The sequence below is a fragment of the Sus scrofa genome, chromosome 4 (genome assembly GCF_000003025.6).
Source record: "Sus scrofa isolate TJ Tabasco breed Duroc chromosome 4, Sscrofa11.1, whole genome shotgun sequence".
NCBI classification, from domain to species: domain Eukaryota; kingdom Metazoa; phylum Chordata; class Mammalia; order Artiodactyla; family Suidae; genus Sus; species Sus scrofa.
In genome coordinates this window covers 106,610,041-106,637,191 of record NC_010446.5, presented here as the reverse complement: position 1 = coordinate 106,637,191, position 27,151 = coordinate 106,610,041, and the positions used below count along the sequence as shown (strand labels likewise).

General features: G+C 42.1%; 1 protein-coding gene across 9 annotated transcripts in view; it reads left to right on the top strand.

Moving 5' to 3' along the window:
- Window positions 10,078-27,151, top strand: part of HIPK1 (homeodomain interacting protein kinase 1) — a 56,165-nt gene continuing 39,091 nt past the window's right edge. For 3 of the 9 annotated variants that reach the window (XM_021090012.1, XM_021090011.1, XM_021090014.1), the window contains exons 1-2: window positions 10,078-10,329; window positions 20,950-22,027. In XM_021090012.1, coding sequence (XP_020945671.1) covers window positions 20,952-22,027 — 1,076 coding nt within the window. In that variant the 5' untranslated portion in view covers window positions 10,078-10,329; window positions 20,950-20,951. Of the gene's footprint in view, window positions 10,330-10,630; window positions 10,810-20,949; window positions 22,028-27,151 lie in introns of those variants that run through there. The other 6 variants (XM_021090017.1, XM_021090018.1, XM_021090009.1 and 3 more) reach the window with 5 other exon arrangements.

Sequence of the window (27,151 nt, the reverse complement as noted above, 5' to 3'; positions counted from 1 at the left end):
GCTCAGATCCCACGTTGCTGTGGCTGTGGTGTAGGTCAGCAGCTCTAGCTCTGATTCAACCCCTAGTATGGGAACCTCCATATGCCATAGGTGTGGCCCTAAAAAAGACAAAAAAACAAACAAATGAACCAAACAGTTATTAGTACCAAGCACATATCAGAAATTGTGTTAGGTAAGGGATACATCATTCAGGTGTTTTTGATTTCTGAGTTTGTAGGAAGTGGAAAATGACTTAGCACAAATAATATTTAGTTATTAAATTCTGAGTTCCTGACCTATTCTTTGCTCTCTCCCTTGTAGGTCTCTGTGTATCTTCCCAGAGCATTTGTTTTGGCTTTGGCTTTGGCTTGGAACTGACGGTAGGGAATGACCTATGGGACGCAGGTGCTAAAAGCTGATGTAACAGGTGGTCAGAGAAAAGGTGAAAGGTAGGGAATGATGGAGGCATGATAATGAGAAAGGATACTGATCCAGGGGAGGGGGAGAGACAAGCACAATCCCTTGGTTTTGCTGAAGAGTCAGGGCATGAAGAAAGTGAGAGAGTAAGATGGTCATGTGTAGATAAGGGAGGAAACAGAAATGATTACGGAGGGAAGAGGGTTTGAGGAGGAATAGACTGGGTTGTGTAGGCATTTGCGCTTCCTCCAGAATAGTTTCTGGTTGACCCTTGAAAATTAGGGGTGAAGTCTTTTTACACCATCATCCCTAAATCCTGCAAACGTCTCATCCTCCCCTCCCTTTTTAAAAATTGAAGTGAAATTCGTTTAATATACAATTAACCATTTTTAAGTGTACAATTCAGTGGGATTTCGTGCATTCACAATGCTATGCAATACTGCCTCTCTCTTGTTTCACCTTCTCATTCTTTTGTGTTGTTGTTCTTTTTTTTTTTTTTTTTTTTTTTTTAGGGCTACACCCTCAGCATATGGAAGTTACCAGGCTAGGGGCTGAATCGGAGCTGTAGCCATTGGCCTACACCACAGCTACCAGCAACATGGAATCTGAGCCACGTCTGCAACCTATACCACAGCTCATGGCAAAGCCAAATCCTTTAAGCCACTGTGTAAGACCAGGGGTTGAACTCTCTTCCTCATGGATACTAGTTGGGTTTGTTACCACTGAGCCATGATGGGAACTCCCTCATTCTTTTCATTGCTTGTATTTGACTGTTTCCCTTTAATCCCACAGGCATGGCCTTCACCCAAACTCTTGTTCCACCAAAGCCATCAGTTCTGTGGGGACCCAGTCCCCAAAATGTCCTATTCTGATGCAAAAAGAAAACAAGACTAGTGAGATTTAGACTTGAGAGCAAGCAAGTCAGATTTTTTTTTCTTTTTTGGCTACCCTGCAGCATATGGAGTTTCTGGGCCAGGGATGAGATTCAAGCCACAGCTGCAACCTAAGCTGCAGCTGTGGCAATGCCAGATCCTTTAACCCACCCTGCCAGGCCAGGGATTGAACCTGCAACCTGGAGCTGCACCACAGCAGGAACTCTGCAAGTCAGATTTTCACCTGCAGTCACACTCTTCAGCCCAGAAGCCAACTCAGCCTCAGGGAGGGAGATTCTGGGGAAGGAGGGAGGTGCAGAGGCAGCGAGGGAACACAGCCTTCTCACAGTACAGATGAGAGATTTTCATGGTGATTGAAGAGTACTTACCCACCTGATTATCCTGGGCTGGTTCCAAAGGCAGGCGGGCCCTTCACTTCTCAGCTTTGTATACCACACTCTTCTCTCCCTTGGTTTTAGTTTTAACCCCACAGCTCTCTGGCAACCACTAACCTCTTTTTCCCAAGAGCACACTTGTCATACTTAAGAACTCGTGTCCCTTGTGTATGATACTTTAATGGCATATTTATTCTTTTGTTCACATTTTGCATGAAAAATGTCCTTAAGATTGTTACCAAAAGCAAAGCTCATCTCACTGATGCCCCAGCAGAGCACTGAGGTGGCTTTGGTAGCTCCAGGCCTTGTGGCTCCATTCCTTTATCTTAGCCAAAAGACGGAGACAGGAGCAAAAGAATTTCTTCTCTCAAAGAACTTTTATGTATATATACAAAAAGAGAGACTTTCCCAGGAGCCTCTCAGCTGACTTCTTTTCATGTATCATCCACCGGAACTGAGTCCCTATACCCACTTCTAGACCACTCACTGGCAAAGAGAAATGGAATTACCAGGACTGGTTTAGACCAAGTATGATTTATCCCTTGATTTGAAGAGAGGAACTTACCATCCCTGAAATCAAAGGATTTTCCTTCTGTCTGAAGGAAACTGGGATGCTTCTTCCCTCATTAAGAGAAGTAGGAGTTCCCGTCGTGGCGCAGTGGTTAACGAATCCGACTAGGAACCATGAGGTTGCGGGTTCAGTCCCTGCCCTTGCTCAGTGGGTTAACGATTCGGTGTTGCCGTGAGCTGTGGTGTAGGTTGCAGACGCGGCTCGGATCCCGCGTTGCTGTGGCTCTGGCGTAGGCCGGTGGCTCCAGCTCCGATTCAACCCCTAGCCTGGGAACCTCCATATGCCGCTGGAGCGGCCCAAGAAATAGCAACAACAACAACAACAAAAAAAGACAAAAAAGAAAAAAAAAAAAAGAGAAGTAATGTAGGGAATGGCTTTTGGATAAGCATAGTAGATACTGCCTTAATTTTCGCTAAATCGTATCTTTGCCTCTTGGGCACAGAGCTAGGTTGCAGCATCTCTTAGCTTCTCTGTAGTTAGCAGCATCCGTGTTCCCGAATTCTCACCAGTGTAATGTGTGAAGAGTGGGTATATGTGTTGGCGACCTCCAGTTCTGTCCTATAAAAACTTCCCCTTTTTTCCTGCTCAGATGTAAAACATCCAGTGAAGAAATCCAAGAATTTAGACAGAAAGCACCCATCACTGGCACTTTGCTCTGGCCACCTACAACAGACTGATGATATGAGCAAGCAATGAACCTAAATTGTGTTAAGCCACTAACAGACAGAGATTATGTGTCATAGCAGTCATCAAACCCTAACTATACAGTGAACAGGCAATGAACAATGTCTGCCACATTCTCGTACCCAAGCTCTCTTTGCTAAAGACACCCTAAAGGAGTCTTGGAAAGGAAAATCTCGGGGATACCTGTCTTGCAACCCTGGGAGAAGGGACAAACGAGCAAACTGTCCATTCAGGGTTGGCATTCATACCCAAAGCCACAAGCATCTGTAGGAAATCACTGTGCTCCTACTTGCCCAGACCTTGTTTTCTAATATAATTACTCTCAAAGAGAACCAGGACTCCTCAGAGAAATGGCTGACTTTAGATCTGGGAAAGAGAAATTATGAGTCTAGAATATCTTGTTAGAGAGACATGCTTAAAAAGATACAAGGGGGGAGTTCCCATTGTGGCTCAGTAGTAATGAACCCAACTATGATCCATGAGGACACAGGTCTGATTCCCTGGCCTCGGTCAGTGGGTTAAGGATCCAGTGCTGCTGTGAGCTGTGGTGTAGGTTGCAGACGCGGCTTGGATCCCATGTTGCTGTGGCTCTGATTTGACCCCTAGCCTGGGACCTTCCATATGCTGTGGGTACAGCCCTAAAAAGACAAAAAAAAAAAAAAAAAAAAAAAAAAGATACCAGATTTTGAAAAGGCACCCACTGGCTAAATCTGGAAAATTTCAGCAGCCAAATAATTAAGGACTGTAAGGAAAAGCATAGTAATCCATCAGTCTGTATTATTATTATTTTTTGTCTTTTTAAAAATCTTTTTAGGACCACACTGGCAGCATATGGAGGTTCCCAAGCTAGGGGTCGAATCGGAGCTACAGCTGTTGGCTTATACCACAGCCACAGCTATGCAGGATCCAAGCCGCCTCTGCAACCGCACCACAGCTCACGGCAACACTGGATCCCTAACCCACTGAGGAAGGTCAGGGATCGAACCTTCATGGGCACTAGTTGGTTTTGTTAACCACTGAGCCACGATGGTAACTCCCATCAGTCTGTGTTATTAACAAATAACTAACAATTGCATCATCAATTGATGCTAAATCTAAGGGAACATGTTTAATGAGGAGCAAGATATTTGCATGGTCTAAGGTGTCTCCACACAAACTGCTTATAACAAGAAAAAAGAGTAAATATACTGTGGAGAAATCAGAAACCTCAACAAGGTGATCAAAATTATTATCACCCATGGGAAAAGAATCTGAAAGAGAATGGATGTGTGTATACGTATAACTGAATCACTGTGTTGTACAGCAGAAATCAACACATCGTAAATCAACTGTACTTCAATAAAATGATAAAAAGTGGAAAAAACTAAAATGATAAAAAGTGGAAAAAACTATCACCCCATAACTTATATGTGGAATCTAAGAAATAATACAAATGAATTTATATACAAAACAGAAACAGACTCACAGACATAGAAAATAAACTTGTTTACCAAAGGGGAAAGGGAGGGAGGGGAGTTCCCGTCGTGGCTCAGAGGAAATGAATCTGGCTAGTAACCATGACGTTGCGGGTTCGATCCCTGGCCTTGCTTGTAGGTTTAAGGATCGGCTCGGGGGTTGCCATGAACTGTGGTGTAGGTAGCAGACATGGCTCAGATCCTGCATTGCTGCTGTGGTGTAGGCTGGCAGCTGTAGCTCCAATTTGACCCCTAGCCCGGGAACCTCCATATGCCACAGGTGCGGTCCTAAAAAGACAAAAAGACAAAAAAAAAAAAAAAAAAAAAAAAGAAAGAAAGAAAAAAGAAAGAGGGAGGGAAGGGATAAATTAGGAGTATGGAATTAACAGATTATAAACTAATGTAAGTGAAATAGATAAGCAACAAGGATTTTCTGTATATCACAGGGAACTAAATTCAATATCTTGTAATTACCTGTAGTGGAAAATAATCTGAATAAAATACACACACACACACACACACACACATATATATATAACTGAATCACTTTGCTGTACACCTGAAACTAACACAATATTGTAAATCAACTCTACTTCAATTTTAAAAAAATATTATCAGAGTTCCCATCTTGACTCAGTGGTTAACGAACCTGACTAGTACGATCCCTGGCCTTACTCAGTGGGTTAAGGATCTGCATTGCCATAAGCTGCAGCATGGGTCACAGACCTGGCTTGGATCTGGCGTTGCTGTGTCTGTAGTGTAGGCCACCAGCTACAGTTCTGTTTTGACCCCTAGCCTGGGAACTTCCATGTCCTGCGGGTGAACAGCCCTAAAAAGACAAAAAATAAAATAAAAATAAAAATGAGTCCGTAATCTTCAAAAAATATCAAAGAGAAAGGCTAAGGAAAAGTTTCAGATTAACGGAGTCTAAAGAGTCATGACATTAAGTGCATAAATGGTTCTAAATTGGATCTTATACTGGAAGGGGAAAAGACAGTAAGAAAGACATGATTAGATTGGCAAATTTGGAATATGGGTGGCATATGAGATAAAAGTGTTTTATCCTGGAATTGATAATTGTATGTATTGTATATGTAAAAGAATGTATGGGGAGTTCCTGTTGTGGCGCAGCAGAAACAAACCTGATCAGTATCCATGAGGATGTGGGTTTGATCCCTGGTCTCCATCAGCAGGTCAGGGATCTGGTGCTGCCATGAGCAACAGGGCTTGGATCCCTAGTTGCTGTGGCTGTCGTGTAGACCGGCAGCTATAGCTATGATTTGACCCCCTAGCCTGGGAAACTTCTTATGCTATGGGTGTGGCCTCAAAAAGCGGAAAAGAAAAATTCCCAAATAACAAAGAGTGTACGTAGGACGTTCAAGTATTAAGGGATAAAGGGGCATGATGTATGTAATTTATTTTCAAATGGTCAGATAAAATGTGTGTGTAGGAGTTCCCTTGTGGTACAGTAGGATCTGGCGTTGTCACCGCAGCGGCTTGGGTCGTTGCCCTGTGGCACAGATTTGATCCCTGGCTTGGAAACTTCCATGTGCAACCAGTGTGGCCAAAAAAAAAAAAGTTAAGTGTGCTTAATCTCCTATTTGGATGAGAATGCAATTTTTTTTTAAAATCTCTTTGCCATTTCTAGGGCCACTTCCCTCGGCATATGGAGGTTCCCAGGCTAGGGGGTCTAATTAGAGCTGTAGCCGCCAGCCTATGCCACAGCCACAGCAACGTGGGATCCGAGCCTCGTCTGCAACCTACACCACAGCTCACAGCAATGCCAGATCCTTAACACACTGAACAAGGTCAGGGGTCGAACCTGCAACCTCATGGTTCCTAGTCAGATTCATTAACCACTGCACCATGACAGGAACTCCGAGAATGCAAATATTAAAGCAACAGGGATAAAATGTTAATAAGTGAATCTGAGTAAAGGGTGTATGGGTGCTCTTTTTATTATTCTTGCAACTTTTCTATATTTTGAAATAACTTCCAAATAAAAAGCTTTCTGGAGTCTAGATTTAAAAACAAAATAAAAAAAAGTGAGGATTCTCTCTTGTTGGTTCAAAGGATTTCCCCAGGTTCTGCCTCCTATCCGTTCCTTCCGACCTTCACCCTCATCCACTTTTCCCACTTTTCCAACTGTTGGCTTCTACTTGAATTCTCTTTTTCTTCTTGGTTCCTTGGATTTACCACTTGTTTGGATAGTTTGCCTAGCTTTTTGACTCACTTTCTCTCAAGCCACAGCCTTTTGGTCAGTTTCTCCTACTTGGCCTTGAGCACTGCAGCTCCTAAGCAAGGGACTTCTTGGTTTTTTTTGTTTTGTTTTGTTTTGTTTTTTATAATTTTTTTTATTTTCCCACTGTACAGCAAGGGGGTCAGGTTATCCTTACATGTATACATTACAATTACATTTTTCCCCCACCCTTTCTTCTGTTGCAATATGAGTATCTAGACAAAGTTCTCAATGCTATTCAGCAGGATCTCCTTGTAAATCTATTCTAAGTTGTGTCTGATAAGCCCAAGCTCCCGATCCCTCCCACTCCCTCTCCGACTTCTTGTTGATAACACTGAATTTAGGCTCCAGGCCCTAGAGGGATATCACACGCTAGATGGGATGCCAGTCCTTCCAACTGGCAACAGCTCCATATTCCTCTCCAGCTGCCCTGGCTTGGTCTGGGAGGAAATGGTTCAAATATCTGCCCCCTTCTCTGCAAGTTCCCTGCTTGAACAAACCCTCATCATAGTTCTCTTTTTTTCCTTTTGTTTTAGGGCTGCACCAGGGGCATATGGAGGTTCCCAGACTAGGGGTCAAATAGGAGCTGTAGCTACTGGCCTACACCACAGCCACAGCCAACGCTGGATCCTTAACCCACTGAACGAGGCCAGGGATTGAGCCTTCATCCTCATGGATCCTAGTTGGGTTTGCTAACTGCTGAGCCACAAAGGGAACTCCCTCATCATAGTTTTCTATTAGGCTCTCTTTCTTCAGTCTTTGCCCACTCCAGCCAGCCACCAGCTCTCTCTTTAAAGCACAGATTCCTTCATATTACCTGAATGATTAAACCTCCACTGAAGCTTCATTGCCTTTCAAATGATCTAAGGATAATGAATAAATAAATAAATAAATAAGATAATAAATAAATAAGATAAAGTATAAATAAATAAGACTACCTCACTAATTCCACATTCTGCCGCTTCTCTGCTAAACTGTAGGCTCTTTCAGGGCACAGATCACACATTTTCTTCTTTGTATCTTTAATTTCTAATATAGTGCAGGCATATAGAAGATAATAGATATTTGCTGAATGGATGAATGAACTCCAATTACATTAAACTCTGAAACTTCTTTGAGTATACTATGTTGAAACAGGGCATTCTCTGAATATCCTCCCTGACTCAATCATTCAAATCTTTTTTTTTTTTTTTTTTTCCATTTCTAGGGCCACTGCCATGGCATATGGAGGTTCCCAGGCTAGGGTCTAATTGGAGCTGTAGCCACCGGCCTACGTCACAGCCACAGCAATGTGGGATCCAAGCCACGTCTGCGACCCACACCACAGCTCATGGCAACGCCGGATCCTTAACCTACTGAGCAAGGCCAGGGATCAAACCTGCAACCTCATGGTTCCTAGTCGGATTCGTTAACCACTGCACCACGACAGGAACTCCAACAAACAAGTGGCTGCGCCTGCGGCATATGGAAGTTCCCAGGCTAGGGGTCGAGCCACAGCCACTGTAGAAGCAACGCCGAGTAGTTATGTTGTGAGCCACACAGGAAGTCCTCAAATCTTAAATATAGATGTCTTTGTGTATTTTTTCCCCTCACTAGACTGTAAACTCTCTGAGGGAAAGGGTCCCATCTTATGTATTTTGCATATGATCCAATGTCTGGGAGAATGCCTGGCATCAGGCAGGCACAGTTTGTCCGAAGGATGAATGAATATCACAGGGGGGAAAATACTAGATTTTTAAGAAAGTGTCTATGTAGTGATATATACTGAAGAAATGATCTAAGGATAATGAATAAATAAATAAATAAGATAATAAATAAGATAAAGTATAAATAAATAAGACACAAGAAATAAAGTAGTCAAATGAAGATACTGAAGTGAACAACGAGAATCAATCAGGAAAGGCTTTCTAACAGGTAGATTTTGCCATGGGTTTGAAAAGAGGAAACAGATATAACTTGGGAGAGAAGGATCTTAGAAGCCTGTCATGGAGTTGGCTGGAACCAAGACATGGTAAGCAATTAGTGTGTTTGAAGCCTGCTTTTCAATTGGAATCTATTCTACCCCAGAACCCAAGTTCTGCCTTTTTCCTGGTTCCCCAGGCAGGCATGCTCACCCGCACTCTGTGTCTTGATGTTTCCCAGGTTAGCCCAGTGTAGGACTTTGTGTTCTCTAAGTTTCTATGAAAATAAGCAAACAAAGCTTCCCTATGGGATTGAACACTTCTGTTAACCCTAGTTCTCTAGGGAAATACACTTCCCTGTTCCCAGTAAAACAGAACTGCTCCCAGTGTTGTTAAGCCAGGAGAGAATCCCAAAGGTAGTATAATCACTTTAGCACATCTTCACAAAAATTATCTCTGATTCAAAGAGGTCAAGGATGTATGAGTGAGACCGGAGAAATAGAACTTGATAGCAGAATCTTGTCTTAGCCATATCTACCCACTCCTTAAAGAGCATATGCAAATACATATCTGGTATTTATGTATTATTGCTGTACAGCTACTTTCTAGGGCTCAGATCCCTGTTGCCTCCAACACCTGAGGGATGAAAAAAAAAGTATATATATATATATACTACCTTCTCCCTACAAGTGTCCCACACTTTAGGAATCAGAGCATTTCACATAGTGAGAGGTACATCTGAAGTGTTCCAGAATATCTTGGCCCTGGGAGATGGCAACTGTCTTTCTATTAGGATAACCCAGTTTCCATGCAGTGTTTATGTTTTTTCAGAATGTTGTGTGCCCAACACATGCCGTTTCCTGAATACCCGGCTTTACTATCTCCTGGTAGAGAAGAGAAAATTATGGTAGTATTTGCTCACTACAGGTTTTGAGGGGTTAGGCTCAGTGCGAAGCTATTCTTTCTCATCCAATGCAAACCAAGGTTTCCAAGGTGGCAATGGAAGAGCACCTTAAGGGGCTGCTAATGTTCGTGGAGGCTTACTGATCCCCTACGCGGCTGTCACTCAGGACGTCTCTAGATAGCGAGGAACAGTAAAGCCTAAACGGAGGTAATTCCTCACCAGCAGGGGGGCTTCCCGGGCAGGCACTGCCTCCCTGCGCGCTGCCCAATTTCTGAGGGGTGTCACACAAGCCGGTGGTGATGTCACATTGGCGGGGATGACATTTTAAAGCTGGACCTCCCCACCGCCACCAAGCACTTTTTGATCACAGCGGAGTCGGCCGTGCGGAGGGGGCGGAGAATCCGACCCCCGCACGCGATCCACGCTGGCTCCCCACGGAGGCCCACCCACTCCCATTCCCATCAGTACGATGCGGTCGGCCTGACCCGCCCGCCCTCCGGCACTTCCGCCTCAGTAGGTGTCATGGCGCGGGGCGGGGGACTAGTTCCCGCGAGGCGGGGCCGGCCGGATGGGGGCGGCCGCTCGGCGCTCAGCTTATCTGGTCTGGCGACAACGGCGGCTGCGGAGCGAGGGGCCGGCGGTGGCCCCGGACGGCAGCGGGAGGCCGAGGCGGGAGTGCGCGGGGCTGAGGCGGCGGCGGCGGCGGCGAGGGGCCGGGCGGCGGCACGGGCGGGAGGCTGAGGGGGCTCCCCCCGCGGGACGGGCGCAGGGACGGCTCCGGGGGGCGGGGGCCGGGGCCCGGGCCGGCTCGCGCGGGGGTATGATGACCCGGCGGCGGGGCCCCGGATCTCGTCTCCTCCGCCGCCTCCTCACGGCAGCCCCAGCTCGCGGCTGAGAACCAGACACACCGGCGGTGAGTCGGGGCGGGCGGGCGGGCAGGCGGGCAGGCAGGGGCCCCGGCGGGAGCGACCTCCCGTCGGCTCCCCGAGGCGGGGCCGGGCCGGCCGCGGGTTCTCCCGGGCACCCGGCCTGCGGGGGGCGCCTCCCTTCGCGGCCCCCACCCGGGACCCGGCGCCGAGTCCTGCGGCCCGGCCGTTCGTGGCCGCGGAGGAGATGGCGTTCCCAGGAAAGTGGGGAGGCTCGGGTCTTGTTTTCGGGGCAACTCCCCCTATCTCCTGCCACTTCTCTCCAGGGCGTGTTGTTGTCCTCAGATGACAGGGGGCCGCCTGGCGTCTCCTCACCCGGCCGGTTTTTTTCCCCCGGCTGCTGTGGCCGGTTCCCAGTGTGGGGCTTCTGCGTGTGGATTTCACAGCTCTGCTTAGCGCCATGGTTTGGGATTATTTGTGCCGTTGCGGACCGGGAAGCGGTGTCTGGGAAGGACGGCGCTGCTGGGGTGGGTGTGGAAGCCTTTCTATCCTTTCGGCTTCAGTTTTTTAATCCTTAGGTTGGTAAATTGTAATGATGGTGGAGACTCGGTGGGACCGGCCCACCTGATGTATATCTGTGCAAGGCAGATCTAGAGGTTTGGCTCAGAGGGAAACTTTTGCTATCTGTCGCCAGTTTTCCAAAGCTTTCGTTAAAAAAAAAAAAAAAAAAAACGGGTTATGAGGAAACTACTAAAACTCTTGGGTAAGGCTCCTGCTGTTCACAGGTCTGTGGGAAAGAGGCCCTTTTTGTGCCTAGCAACCGAGACCTGGGGCTCTGTCTCTAAGAGCGCTGGTCTAACCTCCAGTGTGTTGTGGTGACAAACCGTGAGCTTTGGCCTGTGTTTATGCTGGGCGCGCTTTCTTTCCTGTTTAGGTGGGGGAAGGGAGGAGGGGCTAGAGAAGGGGAAAAAAACAACCCCAAGCTCGAAGGTGTCTTTCCTACCCTTAAACCACTGACTCAGTTGCAGATACTCATCTTGAGGGAGCCCTTGATAGACGCTTTTTCTTAGCGACACTTTGGGAATTTTCAGTAATTGCATCAAAATATTAATTTCGACTGCCCAGTCTGTCCTTTATCTTACTTGTTTCCTAGTAACTGATGAAAACAGCAGCATGGCTTCCTGCTCCTGATGAAGTGGGGTTAAATTAAGTGGCTGATGCCCTCAGCAAAACCTACAATTTTGCTCTTGTTTGTGTAAAGCTATTTTTGATTCTTGGTCTGTAGTTGTTTTTTTGTTTTTTGTTTTTTCCTTTTTCTTTTTAATTATAGAGAATGCAAATCATACCAGTTCTTTTTTATACGTAGGTCTAAAGCTTTCTGTAAAACACTTAAAAATATACCAACAAGTCATTTCATCTGATAGTAGTTAATTCAGCTGGTGATTTTGGATATACATGTGATCATCTCAGGGTTCTGCGTTATAAAACTGGTATGATGGATTGACTCTAAGACACTGTTGCTGATTTGAGGGATATTTTGGTAAAGTACTTGTGGTTGGAACTGGAGGCTGCCAAGCCAGTGAAGCATCTGAGGAGTAAAATGGTGAATGAGATATTGTAAATGTACTGACTAGTTAGTCAGTAGGACTTTTGCTGGTGGTATCTTCAGGAATTTTTTATCCATGAATAGTTTATCATCTCTTTGGACATTGTAGCTTTATGGATTGCAGAGCAAGTTGATTGGTTTAACGTGAGATCGAAAACCAAACCAGAACTCCTAAAAGAAAAAAGATAATCTCAAGATTCACAATTCTCTTGGAAAATAAAATTCTTTTATTCTGTGGTTTTGTTTTCATAAGCATAGCTTAGTCAGTGGTTGTGTTGGTGGAAATCAGTGAGCCAAATCTGCCTTATAAACTTCTTACACTCAGAACTTGTGCAACTTGTTGTTAGTTACGTATGGTAACTGGTTCTTTTGTAACTTGAAGTAGTTTTGCAAACATGAACTTCCTGATTGGTTCTTTTATTTCCATTTTCATGACTATATATAGTTTATATATGTCATGATTGATTGACTATATATTGATATTGCTTATAAAACAATCAATTTTTGAAAAAGTTAGTTAATTCCTCTCCAGTTTCTTGCCTTAATTTCATGCCATTCTGAACGTAAATCATCAAAATAATTTTTCTTTCAAGTACCACTTAATCACTGGTTTGCTTTTTGCTGCTGCTTCTTTTTTTTTTTTTTTTTTTTGTATTTATTTTTTGTTCCTAATCTTCCAGCACCCTAAATGCCTTACGCAGTTTTGTAAAAAGGGCATGATCAGGGATGTAAAATTTTTTTCACATCCTGTTTTTATATTTTTCTTTTTTTGTGTGTCATTATCACCTAAGCAACGTTCTAAGTTCTTTGAAGATAGAGTAACTTAAATGTGTTTGTTTTGGATTCTTTAAGAGTACCTGGTACAGTGCTTTCCCACCATGCTTAGTGAACAAGAATCAGAAAACCTGACTTTTTTTGGCCAGCATTGCTACTCATTAGCTCTGTGTAAAACTTGTTTGGCTTTTTTGGGTCTACTTTTTCTCTTCTTGGAATTAGGGGGCTTTTAGAGTCTTTAAAGATTCATTTTAGCTGTAAGAATCCCTGTTTTTTTTTTTTTTTTTTTTTTTTGCCAGTATCTTCTGCTTCTAATCAAATACGTTACTCTAAATGGTTTTTCTTTTTTTGACATATTCTGGCATATTGGCAAAAGTTATTGCATCTATAAGAGCTTCTTCTATCTCCCATCTGTCAAACTGTTGTTACTTTACTTAAGCCCTATTTTCCTTAGGCCTTTTCTGGCTGATCTAAACAGGGTCCTTTCTATTAACATTTCACATTGATTTGGGCTTTGTTAATTTGTCATTTTTTCCGGTGATTGAAACTCCTTGAGGTATAGTTTTCTTTATTCTAAACTTTGTAGACCTTGTAAATTGTTCTGTACACACAGTAAGATAGTACCTTTTTACCAAACACAAAAAGCACCTACCTTTTTTTTGTCTTTTTTGGGGGGGCTGTACCTGGGGGCATATGAAGGTTGTTCCAGGCTAGGGGTCAAATCAGAGCTGTAGCCACTGGCCTATACCAAAGGCACGGCAACTTGGGATTTGAGCCGCATCTGCGACCTACACCACAGCTCAGGGCAACGCTGGATCCTTAGTTCACTGAGCAAGGCCAGGGATCAGTTCTGTGTCCTCTTGGATGCTAGTCGGGTTCGTTAACTGCTGAGCCGTGATGGGAACTCTCTACTTTTCTTTTGTCTGTTGCTGTGGGTTTGTCATTCCAGGTAAATCTGAGAGCTTTTAAAATTTAGGAAAAAATATCCTGCCTAGGAGGAAAGCACCCCTCAGTGGTTTACCAGAACATAACAAAATTGGTTTAAATGGCTGGAAATTACATAGAATTGTAGAGTTACTCCTTTGTCAGCTAACATCACCTATATTCCACACGCTATTTTTGCATACTAGTTGGGGAACTGACTTGTTTCACATGGTTCCATATGAAGGAAGTGCTACAGGAAAGGGGGCGGGGAACATTGATTCACATGCTGTCCTTAGGGTTTCAAGATTACTTTTTCTTTCTGTATCACTATTCTTAGAAAAGTACTCTCTTGTAGACAGGGGACTATAATTTCTGTTCTATCATGTGAGTATTTCTCTAATTTAGACAGAATGACTTCTGAGGCTCCTTTCATTTGTTTATATGGAGAAGTTCTGTGATCTCTTTATAGCCATTCATTCTAGCAAAATTTGACACATGCTGAATGCCAACCATCGTGATTGATGCTGATGATACAAAAAAGAAAATATGTATTCTGATATTGAGAATTGCCCTCATGGAACTTGCAGTTTAGAAGTCACTTTTTAATAAACAAATAGAATAAAATCCAGAGAGGCTTACAAATCATTGGATTCTGAGCCTTGTCTCCCTCTTTGGGTCCTGTTTCTGCTGTTTTTTCATTTGTTCCATTCCATCTATATTGGTCTCTCTTTTTTTCTTTTTGGTCTTTTTAGGGCCTCACCTGTGGCATATGAAAGTTCCCAGGCTGGGGGTCTAATTGGAGCTACAGCTGCTGGCCTGCACCACAGCCATAATAACACCAGATCTGAGCCCTGTCTGCGACCTACACCACAGCTCATGGCAATGCCAGACTGTTAACCCACTGAGCACTGAGCGAGGCCAGGGATCGAACCCACATCCTCGTGGACACTAGTTGGGTTTTTTTGCCACTGAGCCACCACGGGAACTCCCTGATCTCATTCTCAAACAGTCCAAGAAAGTACCTTGGCACTAACTGTTCTCTTTCGCTGGAATGGCTCTTTCTTGTCAATTAGGTGTCAGCTTTTTTTTTTTTTTTTTTTTTTTTTTTTTTTTTTTGGCTGCACCTGCTGCGTGTGGAAGTCCTGGGTCAGGGATTGAAGCCACAGCAATGACAATAACCAGTCTTCAACCACAAGGCCACCAGGGAACTCCGGTCTCATTACCATCTTAGAGTGTCTTCCCTGACCACCAAATCGAGAGTATCTCTTTCTCTCCTACCAGCTCTATCATAACATTGTGTTTGTTTTCATCATACATTTATCACTAGTTGCTCTTTTAGGGAGGGGTGTTTGTCTTCCCAGTAGAAAGTAAATTCCAGGGAATGAGGGATCTTGTCCATCTGGAGCACCGCTGTTTTCCCTGGGATTTAGAACAATGCCAGGCAGATGTACTAGGTGCTCAGTATACATTTGTTCAATGAATAATTGAAACAAGTACAAATGTGATAAATGCTAAGAAGTAGTAGAGGATACTATGGGAGGCTTTACCAGGGAAACCTAACAGTATGCAGTGGTCCGGGCAATACACTTTCCTGAGTATATTTTATCCGCAGAGGCCTTGACTGGACAATAGTCTTGCTAAGGAAGGTCATTTTTCTTTCATGTAACAGCCTGAAGTTAATGGTCCAGGTTGAAGTGAGCATTCATAATGGGCAGGTGGCTGTGTTCTACAAGATCATTCACGTACTGATGTTTTTTCCATCCTTCTGCTCTGCATCCCTTGGGTGTGGTCTCGTTGCAGAAACTGGGTCTCCATGAGTTCCTGCTGGTGGAAAGGTAAAGGAACACTCAGGATTCATACATCACTTTCTGTTGGAAAGGGAGTGGTAAACATAGTCTAGCCTTGTGCCTGGCATGAAGAAGAGAGTAGTAGCCTTTGATCCAGACCAACAGCCTATGCTACTCTGAAAAAAATGAGCTTTAAACGTAGGCTAAAAGGAGAAGTAGTAGTAGAAGAGAAGGCTAAGAGAGTAAAATGCAGTTCAGAGAGAGAACATTATGTGTGAAGGAACTGGGGCAGGAAAATCAAGGCTTGCTCTAGTCCCAGAGACATTTAGCACTACTGGAAGAGTGCCTGGGGGAAAGAGTTGCTGAAACGAGGCTGCGGAAATAATCAGGGTCCAGATCTTATAAAGCCTGACAATCCAAATTAGAGATTTTGGACTAGGCTAAGGTTTTAAGTGGGGGATAGATATTTTTTTTCCAGTCTTGTCTTTTTAGGGGGCTTGAGAGTAAGTACCATTTGGGGAGACAGGTTAGGCTGTTGAAGTAAATAGCCCAGAATTGTGCAGTAGGGGTGAAATGAGAGATATTTGGTGTTCTAGTGAAAGAGTTTTCTTCCCAACCTTGTTATTTTTACAGAATGTGTATTCTTATTTACCCACTTGAATGATATGGGTGTTTTTTTATGTATCAGTGTGCTGGAGAATGTGTACATCTGTACATGGCAGCTGAGGACAAGTGCTAGAGGAAGAAATCAATAAGCAGTACTGGTTTTAGGTTATTTAGGTCACCAGTTGTTAAACTGAATCAAAAAGGCAAAGATGGCACCAAGCAAAAGCAGTAGGAATTTATTATTGATGTAGCAGGGAAAAGGTGGAAGTTACTAGAGACTAAGGGTGAAACATTGGCAAATGATTACCTTGTTTGTCATCCCAGCTATTTCATTCACAGATAAAATATTTGAATTCTTTATAGTAAGATTATCTACCTGTAGTGCCTATAGGGTGGGGCATCAGTAAATGTTGTTAAATAGATGTGACTGTTGCAGGGAGTGGGGAAGCTGCTAATTTGATTATTTTTGAAAGCCTTGGATTCTAGCAAGACTCAGTTCTCTTTTTAGTAATACATATAAGTACCAGTAGCCTTTTGCCTATTAGTTCTAGTTTGGGATTAATGTAGGGGGCAAGTTTGTCATCATATTTAGATGGTTAAATCTTTGGAAAGTCAAGTTTAAAATGAGAAGATCAGTTTATTGCTAGAGTGAAGAGGTGCAGCATTTTCAGGAAGTTAGCTTTTAATTTATTGGGAGCTGTTCTCATGTGAATTGAAAATATGTGTGATTTGCTTAATAGAGTCTCATACATAGTAAATTTTCCACAGATGTTTGTTAATTTTGTTCCATGGTTTTATTTGGGAATTATCAGCCTAGGAAGAAAAGTGCCTCCCCAAGTTCTCTTGTGGTGCAGTGAGTTAAAGATCTGGAGTTGTCGCTGCAGTGGCTCAGGCTGCTGCTATGGCAAGGGTTTGATCCCTGGCCTGGGAATTTCCACATGCTACAGGTGTGTGGGGGGGGGAATGCGTCAAAAATGCGTCCCCATTTGCAAAAGCAAATTTTGTGGGACGTAGTATCTTTATTTTGTGTCTAGAATTGGCTGTTCTTAGCTGAATTTGAGAATATTATATAAATTAGCCTAGATTTTTCTAGGCAGCTTTGATTTGGTATCTTCTTACCCGGTGCTAGTTGACTGGGTCAGGAGAGTCTCAACCACACTGTAGTAGTCCTGGTGGCACGATGTTGACTCAGGTACCACACACCTTTGCTAAGGGGAAGGCAAGTGAAATTCTAGGTTCTTATTTCCTTACGAGTGGACTTAAGTTTATCTTACTGAGTCAGAATTATGTTCATTTGTATACTTAAACTTTTAGAACAGTTTCTTAGAATTTGTGTTTTTCGCAGTGTTCAATGTGAATTTGAGGCCATCGGTATCTGTTACTTTGTTCATGAGGTGAAAAGTTTTTAACATTCCTCTGGTAAATGGAATATTTTTTAAAAATGTTTAGTTATGATAATACTTTCAACAATTTGATGTTACATTTCATGACTTCTTTTTACTGTTAGTTTAAGCCCCTGTATTCCTAGACATGGCTACAAACTGCAAATTTTGTATTTAAATTGTTTTACCAAATATTTTTAGGTACGTAAATGTTGTGTTCATGTTTTTCGAGATTGTTAAAATTAGTAACTCAACATACAATGGAAAACAAATTTCAAAACAGTATGCTTCACTGTTCAAAAACTGGCTTGATATTATGATGACTATAAATAGTTTTGCATATATTAGCAGGTAAATTTTGTTTGGTTGTTTTTTAGTTTTTAATCTTTTTGGCTGTGGCAAGCAGCTTGATGTGGGATCTCAGTTCCCAGACCAGGTATTGAACCCGGGCCACAGCAGTGAAAGCATTGAATCCTACCTGCTAACCAACCAGGGAACTCCCTTAGTGGGTAAATTTTGTAAAGGCACTACTTTTTTGTCTTTTTGCCTTTTCTATGGAGGTTCCCAGGCTACGGGTTTAATTGGAGCTATAGCCACAAGCCTATGCCACAGCCACAGCACTGAGGGATCCAAGCCGAGTCTGCAACCTACACCACAGCTCACAGCAACGCCGGCTCCTTAACCCACTGAGCAAGGCCAGGGATCGAACCCGCAACCTCACGGTTCCTAGTCAGATTTGTTAACCACTGAGCCACGGCGGGAACTCTGTAAAGGCACTACTTGATTACAATTTTTCTTTTATTGTAGTTTGGTATTGTGTCAGTGATTTACGTAGAACAAGATGATTTGTAAATTTTTGTAGCCAGTGAGTTAAATTGCAATAGCATCTTTTAATTTATACTTTTTTCTCTTCAGGGTTCACATAAATTATGGAAACTTTGTTTTAAAGTAAATCCAGATCACATTTTAGAAATTGAATTTTGCAGATTTGTTCTTCCAGCAATCTGGTCCAGTGCAGATGGTTTTTAGTTGCATGCAGCGACAAAGAAATGTATACTTTGCTTTCTTATGTTCTGTAACATCTTTTGTTATGTTTCCTTCCTTTCTAGTTGTGTGTATTTATTCTCTTATGACTAGTAAAATTATGCTGTATGTACTAGAGTGGAGACTCCCCCATATCTCCAGGACTGCAGAGATGAAAGAGAGGGAGGTCAAAAATCAAAAGCATTTGCAAATCCTGCAGTTTAACACCAAATACTATTATGAGAGTAGAGTAAAAACGAGGTTGGTAGGCAGCTGTCAAATTTCCCAACAAATACTTAGTATCTGTATATTACCAGAGTCTGTATAGTAGGTTCTGGTGACATAAGCAAAGGAACAAGACAGATTTGGTACCTGTCCTTGTGGAACTTTTACTGTAGCTGGGAATGTAACATTAAATAAATTTATGTTATAAAGTAGGAACAGAGTGTTACGGGAGTGGTAGTGGTGATTGTGGGGTGTGTTTCTGTGTGAATGAGTGAGCACGAGAGAGAACAGTTTTCCCAGCAGAAGGTCTCTAACATATTAGAAGGCCTTCCAAGAACTGGAAGAAGGGCTGTACTGCTGGAATGGAGGAATCCAGGTGGGGAGATTTTGGAAGAGGCAACCAGATTTTTGGAGAGCTTTGTAAGGGAGGTTGAAGATTTTGGACTTTATCCCCAAAGAAAAAACCCTAAAGGCAGAGAGGTGATTAAGAAAGAGCAGTCCTTGGATTTACATAGTTTAAAAACAAAGATCTGAGTGCATTCCAGATGAGTTTGGAGGCTATTGGCAGTTAACTAGAAAGGTTGATGGGTTAGAGAAAAATGGCTCATCTGAAATATGCTTAGGAAGTAGAATGATAAGATTTGACTATAGATTAGATATGGGGAACTAAGGGAGGGGAATGAGTGAGGATAATATTATTAAATGAGCTCTAGGCACTGAACACATAGTGTGTATTAAGTTATTTAATCCTTAGAATAACCCCATAAGGTAGGTACTGCTGTCAATATTTTAGCAAATGAGAAAACTGAGACTCATTAGCTCACTGATTTTTGGCTTGAGGTGTTGGAGGTATGGTGGTGTCTCATAATTGGGGTAAAAAACTGGGCACGGGGTGGAGGCTCAAAAATTTAATTTTGGATATGTTGAATATGAGATGTCTCTAAGATATCCATGTTGAAGTGTGGTGTGGGGTAGTTATTTGGAAATAAGGATTTAGAGTTCAAGAGAGGGAATTCTGGGTTAGAGAGAGAAGTATGAGAATTTTTCTCAGATGACTAAACTTGGGAAATAGCAAAAGGGGAATGTTGGATCAAGGCAAGCAGGATTAGTATGGAGCCCCAAGGCACCTGGGGGTTATATAGTTGAGAAGGGAAAAAAGAAGTTTGAAATGGCTTATATGCTACGTCAAATGTTTAGACTTCATTCTGAAAAATAATAACTTTGGGCTTAGTGAGCTTGAGGTGTCTATGGGACATTAAGGGACAGAAAGATGGGTTGTTCTTATTCCCTTTCTCCATATTTTTCTAAAAATAACTTTCCACGGTTCTTTAGAAGATTTTCCCTAGGCTTCACATCATCCTGATTACTTTGTTAGTTTATCAGTGGTCCTCTCACAATATAGTGGACAGACCTAGACATTGTCTTTATGTGTGATTTGAGCAGAGCGGATTGCCTACACTTTGTCTGCCACATTCTGGACACCACTATTTCTGTGAATATAGTTGAAGATTGAATTAGCTTTTGTGGATGGGAAACATTATTACACAATATTTCTCTTGCTTACAAAGTGTTTTTTGTATATGCTCCTTCTAAAATCTTTTATCTTTTTGTGCTAGCCATATTTTGGACCTAAGAAGGAAGTCTAAATTTGTGTTAAATGTCATCCGCTAGGTTTACCTTATGGTTTCTGCTCTTTATGATCTTTTTGGACCTGTTAGCAATATTGAGTGTCCTGTCCAAATTTGGTTCATCTATGAATTTTATAAGCATGCCATTTATGTCTAAATTTAAATAATTGATTAAAAAGCTAATCAGGACAGGAATGAAGACACCTGTGGAATGAACTCTGGGGCCAAAGAGCCTAGTTTTAAATTCCAGTGCTGCCACTTAATAGCTGTGTCATTTTGGGCAAATGATTTTAACCGGTCTGTGCCTTAGTTTTCTCATCTATAAAATGGAAATAATGATCTTCTTTCAAAAGGTTGTAGTGAGAATTAAATGACTAGTATATATGAAGTGTTTAGACTACTACTTGGCACATAGTAAGCCATCAGTTGTCTAAGCTTATTATTATTGTTTTTATTTTGTAAACCATCATAGATATTCATACTCATTTAACAATATGTCCTATTATATTGAATCTCAAAGAGTGATTAAGGATGTGTAATTAGACCAAAAAGTTTATCATTCTATCACAGGAAACATGTTTTGGAAAATGTATATAAAACTGCAGCTAGGTATATGTTTACTTGTGGTTTTGCTAAACTTGAAGTTTTCTTAAATACTAATTGAGGGCTTGTACAAAATTGAGAGTCTAATTCTTCCTCTTTCTCAATGTAGGTATGGCATCACAGCTGCAGGTGTTTTCCCCCCCATCAGTGTCGTCGAGTGCCTTTTGCAGTGCGAAGAAACTGAAAATAGAGCCCTCTGGCTGGGATGTTTCTGGACAGAGCAGCAACGACAAATACTATACTCACAGCAAAACCCTCCCAGCCACACAAGGGCAAGCCAACTCCTCTCACCAGGTAGCAAATTTCAACATCCCTGCTTACGACCAGGGCCTACTCCTCCCAGCTCCTGCAGTGGAGCATATTGTTGTAACAGCCGCTGATAGCTCGGCCAGTGCTGCTACATCAACCTTCCAAAGCAGCCAGACCCTGACTCACAGAAGCAACGTTTCTTTGCTTGAGCCATATCAAAAATGTGGATTGAAAAGAAAAAGTGAGGAAGTTGACAGCAACGGTAGCGTGCAAATCATAGAAGAACATCCCCCTCTCATGCTGCAAAACAGGACTGTGGTGGGTGCTGCTGCCACGACCACCACTGTGACCACGAAGAGTAGCAGTTCCAGTGGAGAAGGGGATTACCAGCTGGTCCAGCATGAGATCCTTTGCTCTATGACCAACAGCTATGAAGTCTTGGAGTTCCTAGGCCGGGGAACATTTGGACAGGTGGCTAAGTGCTGGAAGCGAAGCACCAAGGAAATTGTGGCTATTAAAATCTTGAAGAACCACCCCTCCTATGCCAGACAAGGACAGATTGAAGTGAGCATCCTTTCTCGCCTAAGCAGTGAAAATGCTGATGAGTATAATTTTGTCCGTTCTTACGAGTGTTTTCAGCATAAGAATCATACCTGCCTTGTGTTCGAGATGCTGGAGCAGAACTTATATGATTTTCTAAAGCAGAACAAGTTTAGCCCACTGCCACTCAAGTACATCAGACCAATCTTGCAGCAGGTGGCCACAGCCCTGATGAAGCTCAAGAGTCTTGGTCTGATTCATGCTGACCTTAAGCCTGAAAACATAATGCTGGTTGATCCAGTACGCCAGCCCTACCGAGTGAAGGTCATTGACTTTGGTTCTGCTAGTCACGTTTCCAAAGCTGTGTGCTCAACCTACTTACAGTCACGTTACTACAGGCAAGTGGCAAATGCTGAAAAACATGTCTTAGGCTAGAGATCTGTCTTTATGTTTACCATATCACAAAGGGCTACATATGACAATGAATTTATTTACAGATTTCAACACAGAATAAGATAATATGTTTTAGTTCATTCCATGTGTGCAGCATTCCTATATGTAACATTAGTTTTGAAATTTTGTTTACTCTTGAAAAATTAATTCAGTCTGATTCTAAAGGATGTTCCTGGTTGAATGATACTAGCATGTGGTTCTTTCTTTACCACCATTATACCTAATTTCCCCACCTCAAAGTATCTTTAAATGTATAAGGTATTTACTTATTTGTGATGAATTTGAGCATATGCTGCTATTTTTTCCAGGTTCCTATCTTGGCAGGTAAGATGCCTTGGGAATAAGTCCAACTTTAGCTCTAGCAACAGTTTATTTTACATTTTCTTTCTTGTGTAATAGAATTAGATGAGATGATTGCTAAGGTTTCTTCTCATTTTAACATTCTCCATAGTTCTATGAACTTACTTCGTTATCCTAAAATAGCCTTGACCCAAGCAAGCATTTTAGTGATTTATATTTCCGTATTGATACTTCTAACAAAGCTACCTTTTCAATATATAATAATTATTGGGCCAGTACTTAAATGCTAGTATATGGAATTTTTCTTTGTGCTGTAACCAAGGAGTGTTACTGAAAGGAGAGAGGAAAGTCTTTAAAGGATTTTTGTTTCTCAGTACCTTGTTTTTCTGTCTTGTTAATTTTAAGAGAATCTGGTATTTATTTTAATAGTCATGCATTAAACACAGATTGTACACTCACTGAATCAAGAAGTAAAACAATAAACAAAGATAACACACAAAATATGTTTATCGAGAGTGATGCCCACCATGTCAAATGCCTATAATAAATTTTTTTGACAAAGTGGAAATTCTGAACTAATAATTTTATATTATGTGTGAAAATAATGTAAGGGATATTTTAACCTATTTAACCAAAGACTCAGAAAATATGCCATCTATGTATTTTTTTGTTTTTTCTAATTTGTGGTAAAATCTACCTAACATGGAGTTTACCATTTTAACCATTTTTTAGTGTACCATTCTATTTTGTGAAGTACATTCACAATGTGATATTGCCCTCACCACTATCCATTTCCAAATTTTTTTAATCACCTGAAACAGAAACTATAACCATTGAGCAGTTACTACCCCCCCCCCCAACCTCCCATCCTTAGTTACCTTTTTTGGGGGGTCATTTTTGGCCACCTACCCTGTGGCATGTTGGAGCTCCTGGGCCAGAAATCAGATCAGAGCCACAGTTATGACCTAAGCCACACCTGCGGCAACATTGGATCCCTAACCTACTGTGCCGGGCCAGGGATTGAATCCCTGTCCCAGTGGTTCCCAAGACTCGGACAATCCTGTTGCACCACCGCCGGAGCTCCCACTTAGTTACTTTTGTTTGACTTTCTGTCTCTATGAATTTGTCTATTCTAGATACTGCATATGAGTAGAGTCATACAGTATATAGGTCCTTTTTGAGGTCTGGCTTATTTCACTTAGTGCAGTGTTTTCAAGGTTAATCTCTGAATTTCTGTAGCATGTATCAGAGTTCCTTTCTTTTCTTTTCTTTTTTTTTTTTTTTGGTTGTTTTTTTTTAAGGCCGCACCTGTGGCATATGGAAGTTCCCAGGCTAGGAGTTGAACCAGAGCTGTAGCTACCAGCCTACGCCACAGCCACAGCCACACCAGATCCAGGCTGCGTCTGTGACGGGTACACTGCAGCTCACAGCAGCACTGGATCCTTAACCCATTAGGTGACGCCAGGGATCGAACCCAAGTCCTCATGGATGCTAGTCTGGTTCATTACCGCTGAGCCACAATGGGAACTCCAAGAATGTCATTCCTTTTCAGGACTGAATAATATTCTATTGCATATATGTACCACGTTTTATCTATTTATTCATCTGTTGATGGGCACTTGGGTTTTTTTTATGCATTTTTGGTTATTGTGAATAATAGTGTGGTGAACATTGGCGTTCAAGTGCTTAAATCCCTCTTTTCAATTATTCTGGGTATAAAGCTAGAAGTAGAGTTGCTGGGTAGAGAGTTGCTGGGTGTATTTAACTTTTTGAGGAACCGCTAAACTGTTTTCCTCAGCCACTACGCAGTTTTACATTCCCACCAGCAGTGTATAAGAATTCCAAATTTTCCACTTTCTTTTTCTTTTTTTTTTTGCTAATAGACATCTTTATATATGTGAAATGATATCTTCTGTGGTTTTGATTTGCATGATTAGTGATGGTGAGCATCATTTTATGTGCTTATGGACCATCTGTATATTCTTTGGACAAATGTCTAAGTCTTCCTTTTTTTTTTTTTTTTTTTTCTTCAGGCCACACTCGCAGCATACAGAATTTTCTGGGCTAGGAATTAAACCTATGCCACAGTAGTAACAATGCAAGATCCTTAACTGCTAGGCCATTTTTGTATTGGATTGCTTGTTTATTGTTGTTGAGTTGCAGGAGTTCTTAATATATTCTGGATATTAATCCGTGGTCAGATACATAATTGGCAAATGTTTGCTCTCATTTCGTGGGGTTGCCTTTTTACTCTTGATGGTGTCATTTGCACAAAAATTTTTGAATTTTGATAAAGTCCAATTTGTCTTGGAGTTCCTGTCTTGGCTCGGTGGTTAACAAATCCGACTAGGGACCATGAGTTTATGGGTTTGATCCCTGGCCTCACTCAGTGGGTTAAGGACCCGGCGTTGCCGCGAGCTGTGGTGTAGGTTACAGACTTGGCTTGGATCCTGCATTGCTGTGGCTGTGGTATAGGCTGGCAGCTACAGCTCCAATTAGACTTCTAGCCTGGGAACCTCCATGAGCTGCGGGTGCGGCCCTAGAAAAGACCAAAAAAAAAAAAAAAAGAGTCCAATTTGTCTTTTTTTGTTGTTGCTTATACTTTTGGCATCCAAGAAATCATTGCTGAACCAATGTCATGAAACTTTTCCCCTGTGTTTTCTTTGAATAGTTTTAGCTCTTATGTTTGAATTTTTGATCCATTTTGACTCAATTCTTGTATGATATAAAGTATGGATCCAGTTTCATTTTTTTGCATGTAGATATTCAGTTTTCCCAACACCATTTGCTGAAAAGACTGTCCTTTCTCCATTGAGTGGAGAATCCTTGTCAGAAGCCTTTGACCTTATATATGAGGGTTTATTTGTGGGTTCTCTGTTCTCTTCTGCTGTTCTAAATGTCTGTCTATACTTTTTTGATTGCTTGTAGATTTGTCATAAGTTTTGAAATCTGGAAGTGAGAGACCTCCAGTTTTACTCTCTTTCAAGATTATTGTGGGAGTTCCCATTGTGGCACAGCAGAAACAATCTGACTAGGAACCATGAGGTTTTGGGTTCAATCCCCGGCCTCGCTCAGTGGGTTAAGGATCCGGCGTTGCCGTGAGCTGTGGTGTAGCTCAAATATGTGGCTCAGATCTCGAGTTGCTGTGGCTGTGATGTAGGCCGGCAGCAGCAGCTCCAATTAGACCCCTAGCCTGGGAACCTCTATATGCCTCGGGTGCGGCCCAAAAAAACAAAGGAAAAAAAAAGATTGTTTTGCCTATTTGGAGTCCCCTGAAATTTCATAGAAATTTTAGGATGGAGTTTTTTCTATTTCTGAAAAAAACCTCACTCGTCTGTAAATCACTTTGCGTAGTATTAATGTCTTAATACATAAATACATAATGTCCGCAGTACATAAATACAGTACTTTCTACTTTCGGCACCAGAGAGTTCAATTCTAAATCTCATTTTGTAAGCACTGGGGAGCTAAGAAGGAGAGCACAGCTGAGGCGTGAGGGCTGATCAGTGCCTGCTTTCTTGATCTTTTCTCTAGTCGGTAACTGCAGATGTCCTTTAACTACTTGCTCTGTCAAAGACAAGGGCAATCTCTTGTGGAAACAGAGCAATAGAGATAAGAATAATTTCATAGGAGTTCCCTTCGTGGCTTAGTGGAAATGAATCTGACTAGGAACCATGAGATTGCGGGTTCCATCCCTGGCCTCGCTGAGTGGGTTAAGGATCTGCCATTGCTGTGAGCTGTGGTGTAGGTGGAGAGCAACAGCTCTGAGTAGACCCCTAGCTTGGGAACCTCCATATACCTAAGATGCAGCCCTAAAAAGACACAGAAAAAAAGAATTATTTCATAAAATTTTTTTTTCTGATATTTTCTCTTAAAGGGTAAAGGAGGCTTGAGGGATAAATAGTACTGGTAGCTTAGCTTTCTCTAATATGTAATTTATTTGAATAATTTTCAGTGTTAGGTTGCTGTTCTTTGCTACTTTCCTTATCCTTTTAATTTAAGCTGCCATTTGAGTAATTTGGTTCTGTTTTATTTTTATAGAAAATATGTTTTTCAAAATTTTAAATCCACCAACTTCAACAAAGCTTCCTATAAGTCCATTGCATTTAGTTGTTCACTGTAGGAATACAGTTATCCTTTGTTATCCACTGGGGATAAATTCTTTAGGCCCCCTCACGTGAAATCCACAGATGCTCAAGTCTCTTATTAAAAATGATAAAAGAGTTCCCATTGTGGCGTGGCCGGTTGGGATTCTGGCAGTTGTCTCTGCAGTGGTGCGCATTCGGTCCCCAACCTGGAACAGTGGGTTAAGGATCTGGTGTTGCTGTAGTTGTGGCATGGATTCGATCCTGATTAGATCCTTGGCTGGGGAACTTCCATATACCACGGGGGCAGCCAAAAAAAAAAAAAAAAAAAAAAGCTGTAGTACAGCAGTATAGTTGTTCTTCTGCATCCACAGGTTTTGTACCTGCAGATCCAGAGGGCCAAGTGTAATTTTATTTTTCTATTTTAATTTTTATTTTTTTTTTTGTTTTTTTTAGGGCCATACCTGAGGCATATGGAGGTTCCCAGGCTAGGGATCGAATCAGAGCTACAGCTGCTGGCCTATACCACAGCCATAGCAACGCTGGATCCAAGCCGCGTCTGCGACCTACACCATGGCTCAACGGCATCCTTAACCCACCAATTGAGACTACTGAACCTACATCCCCATGGATACCAGTCTTGGGTTCATTACCGCTGAGCCACCATGGGAACTCCCCAACTAT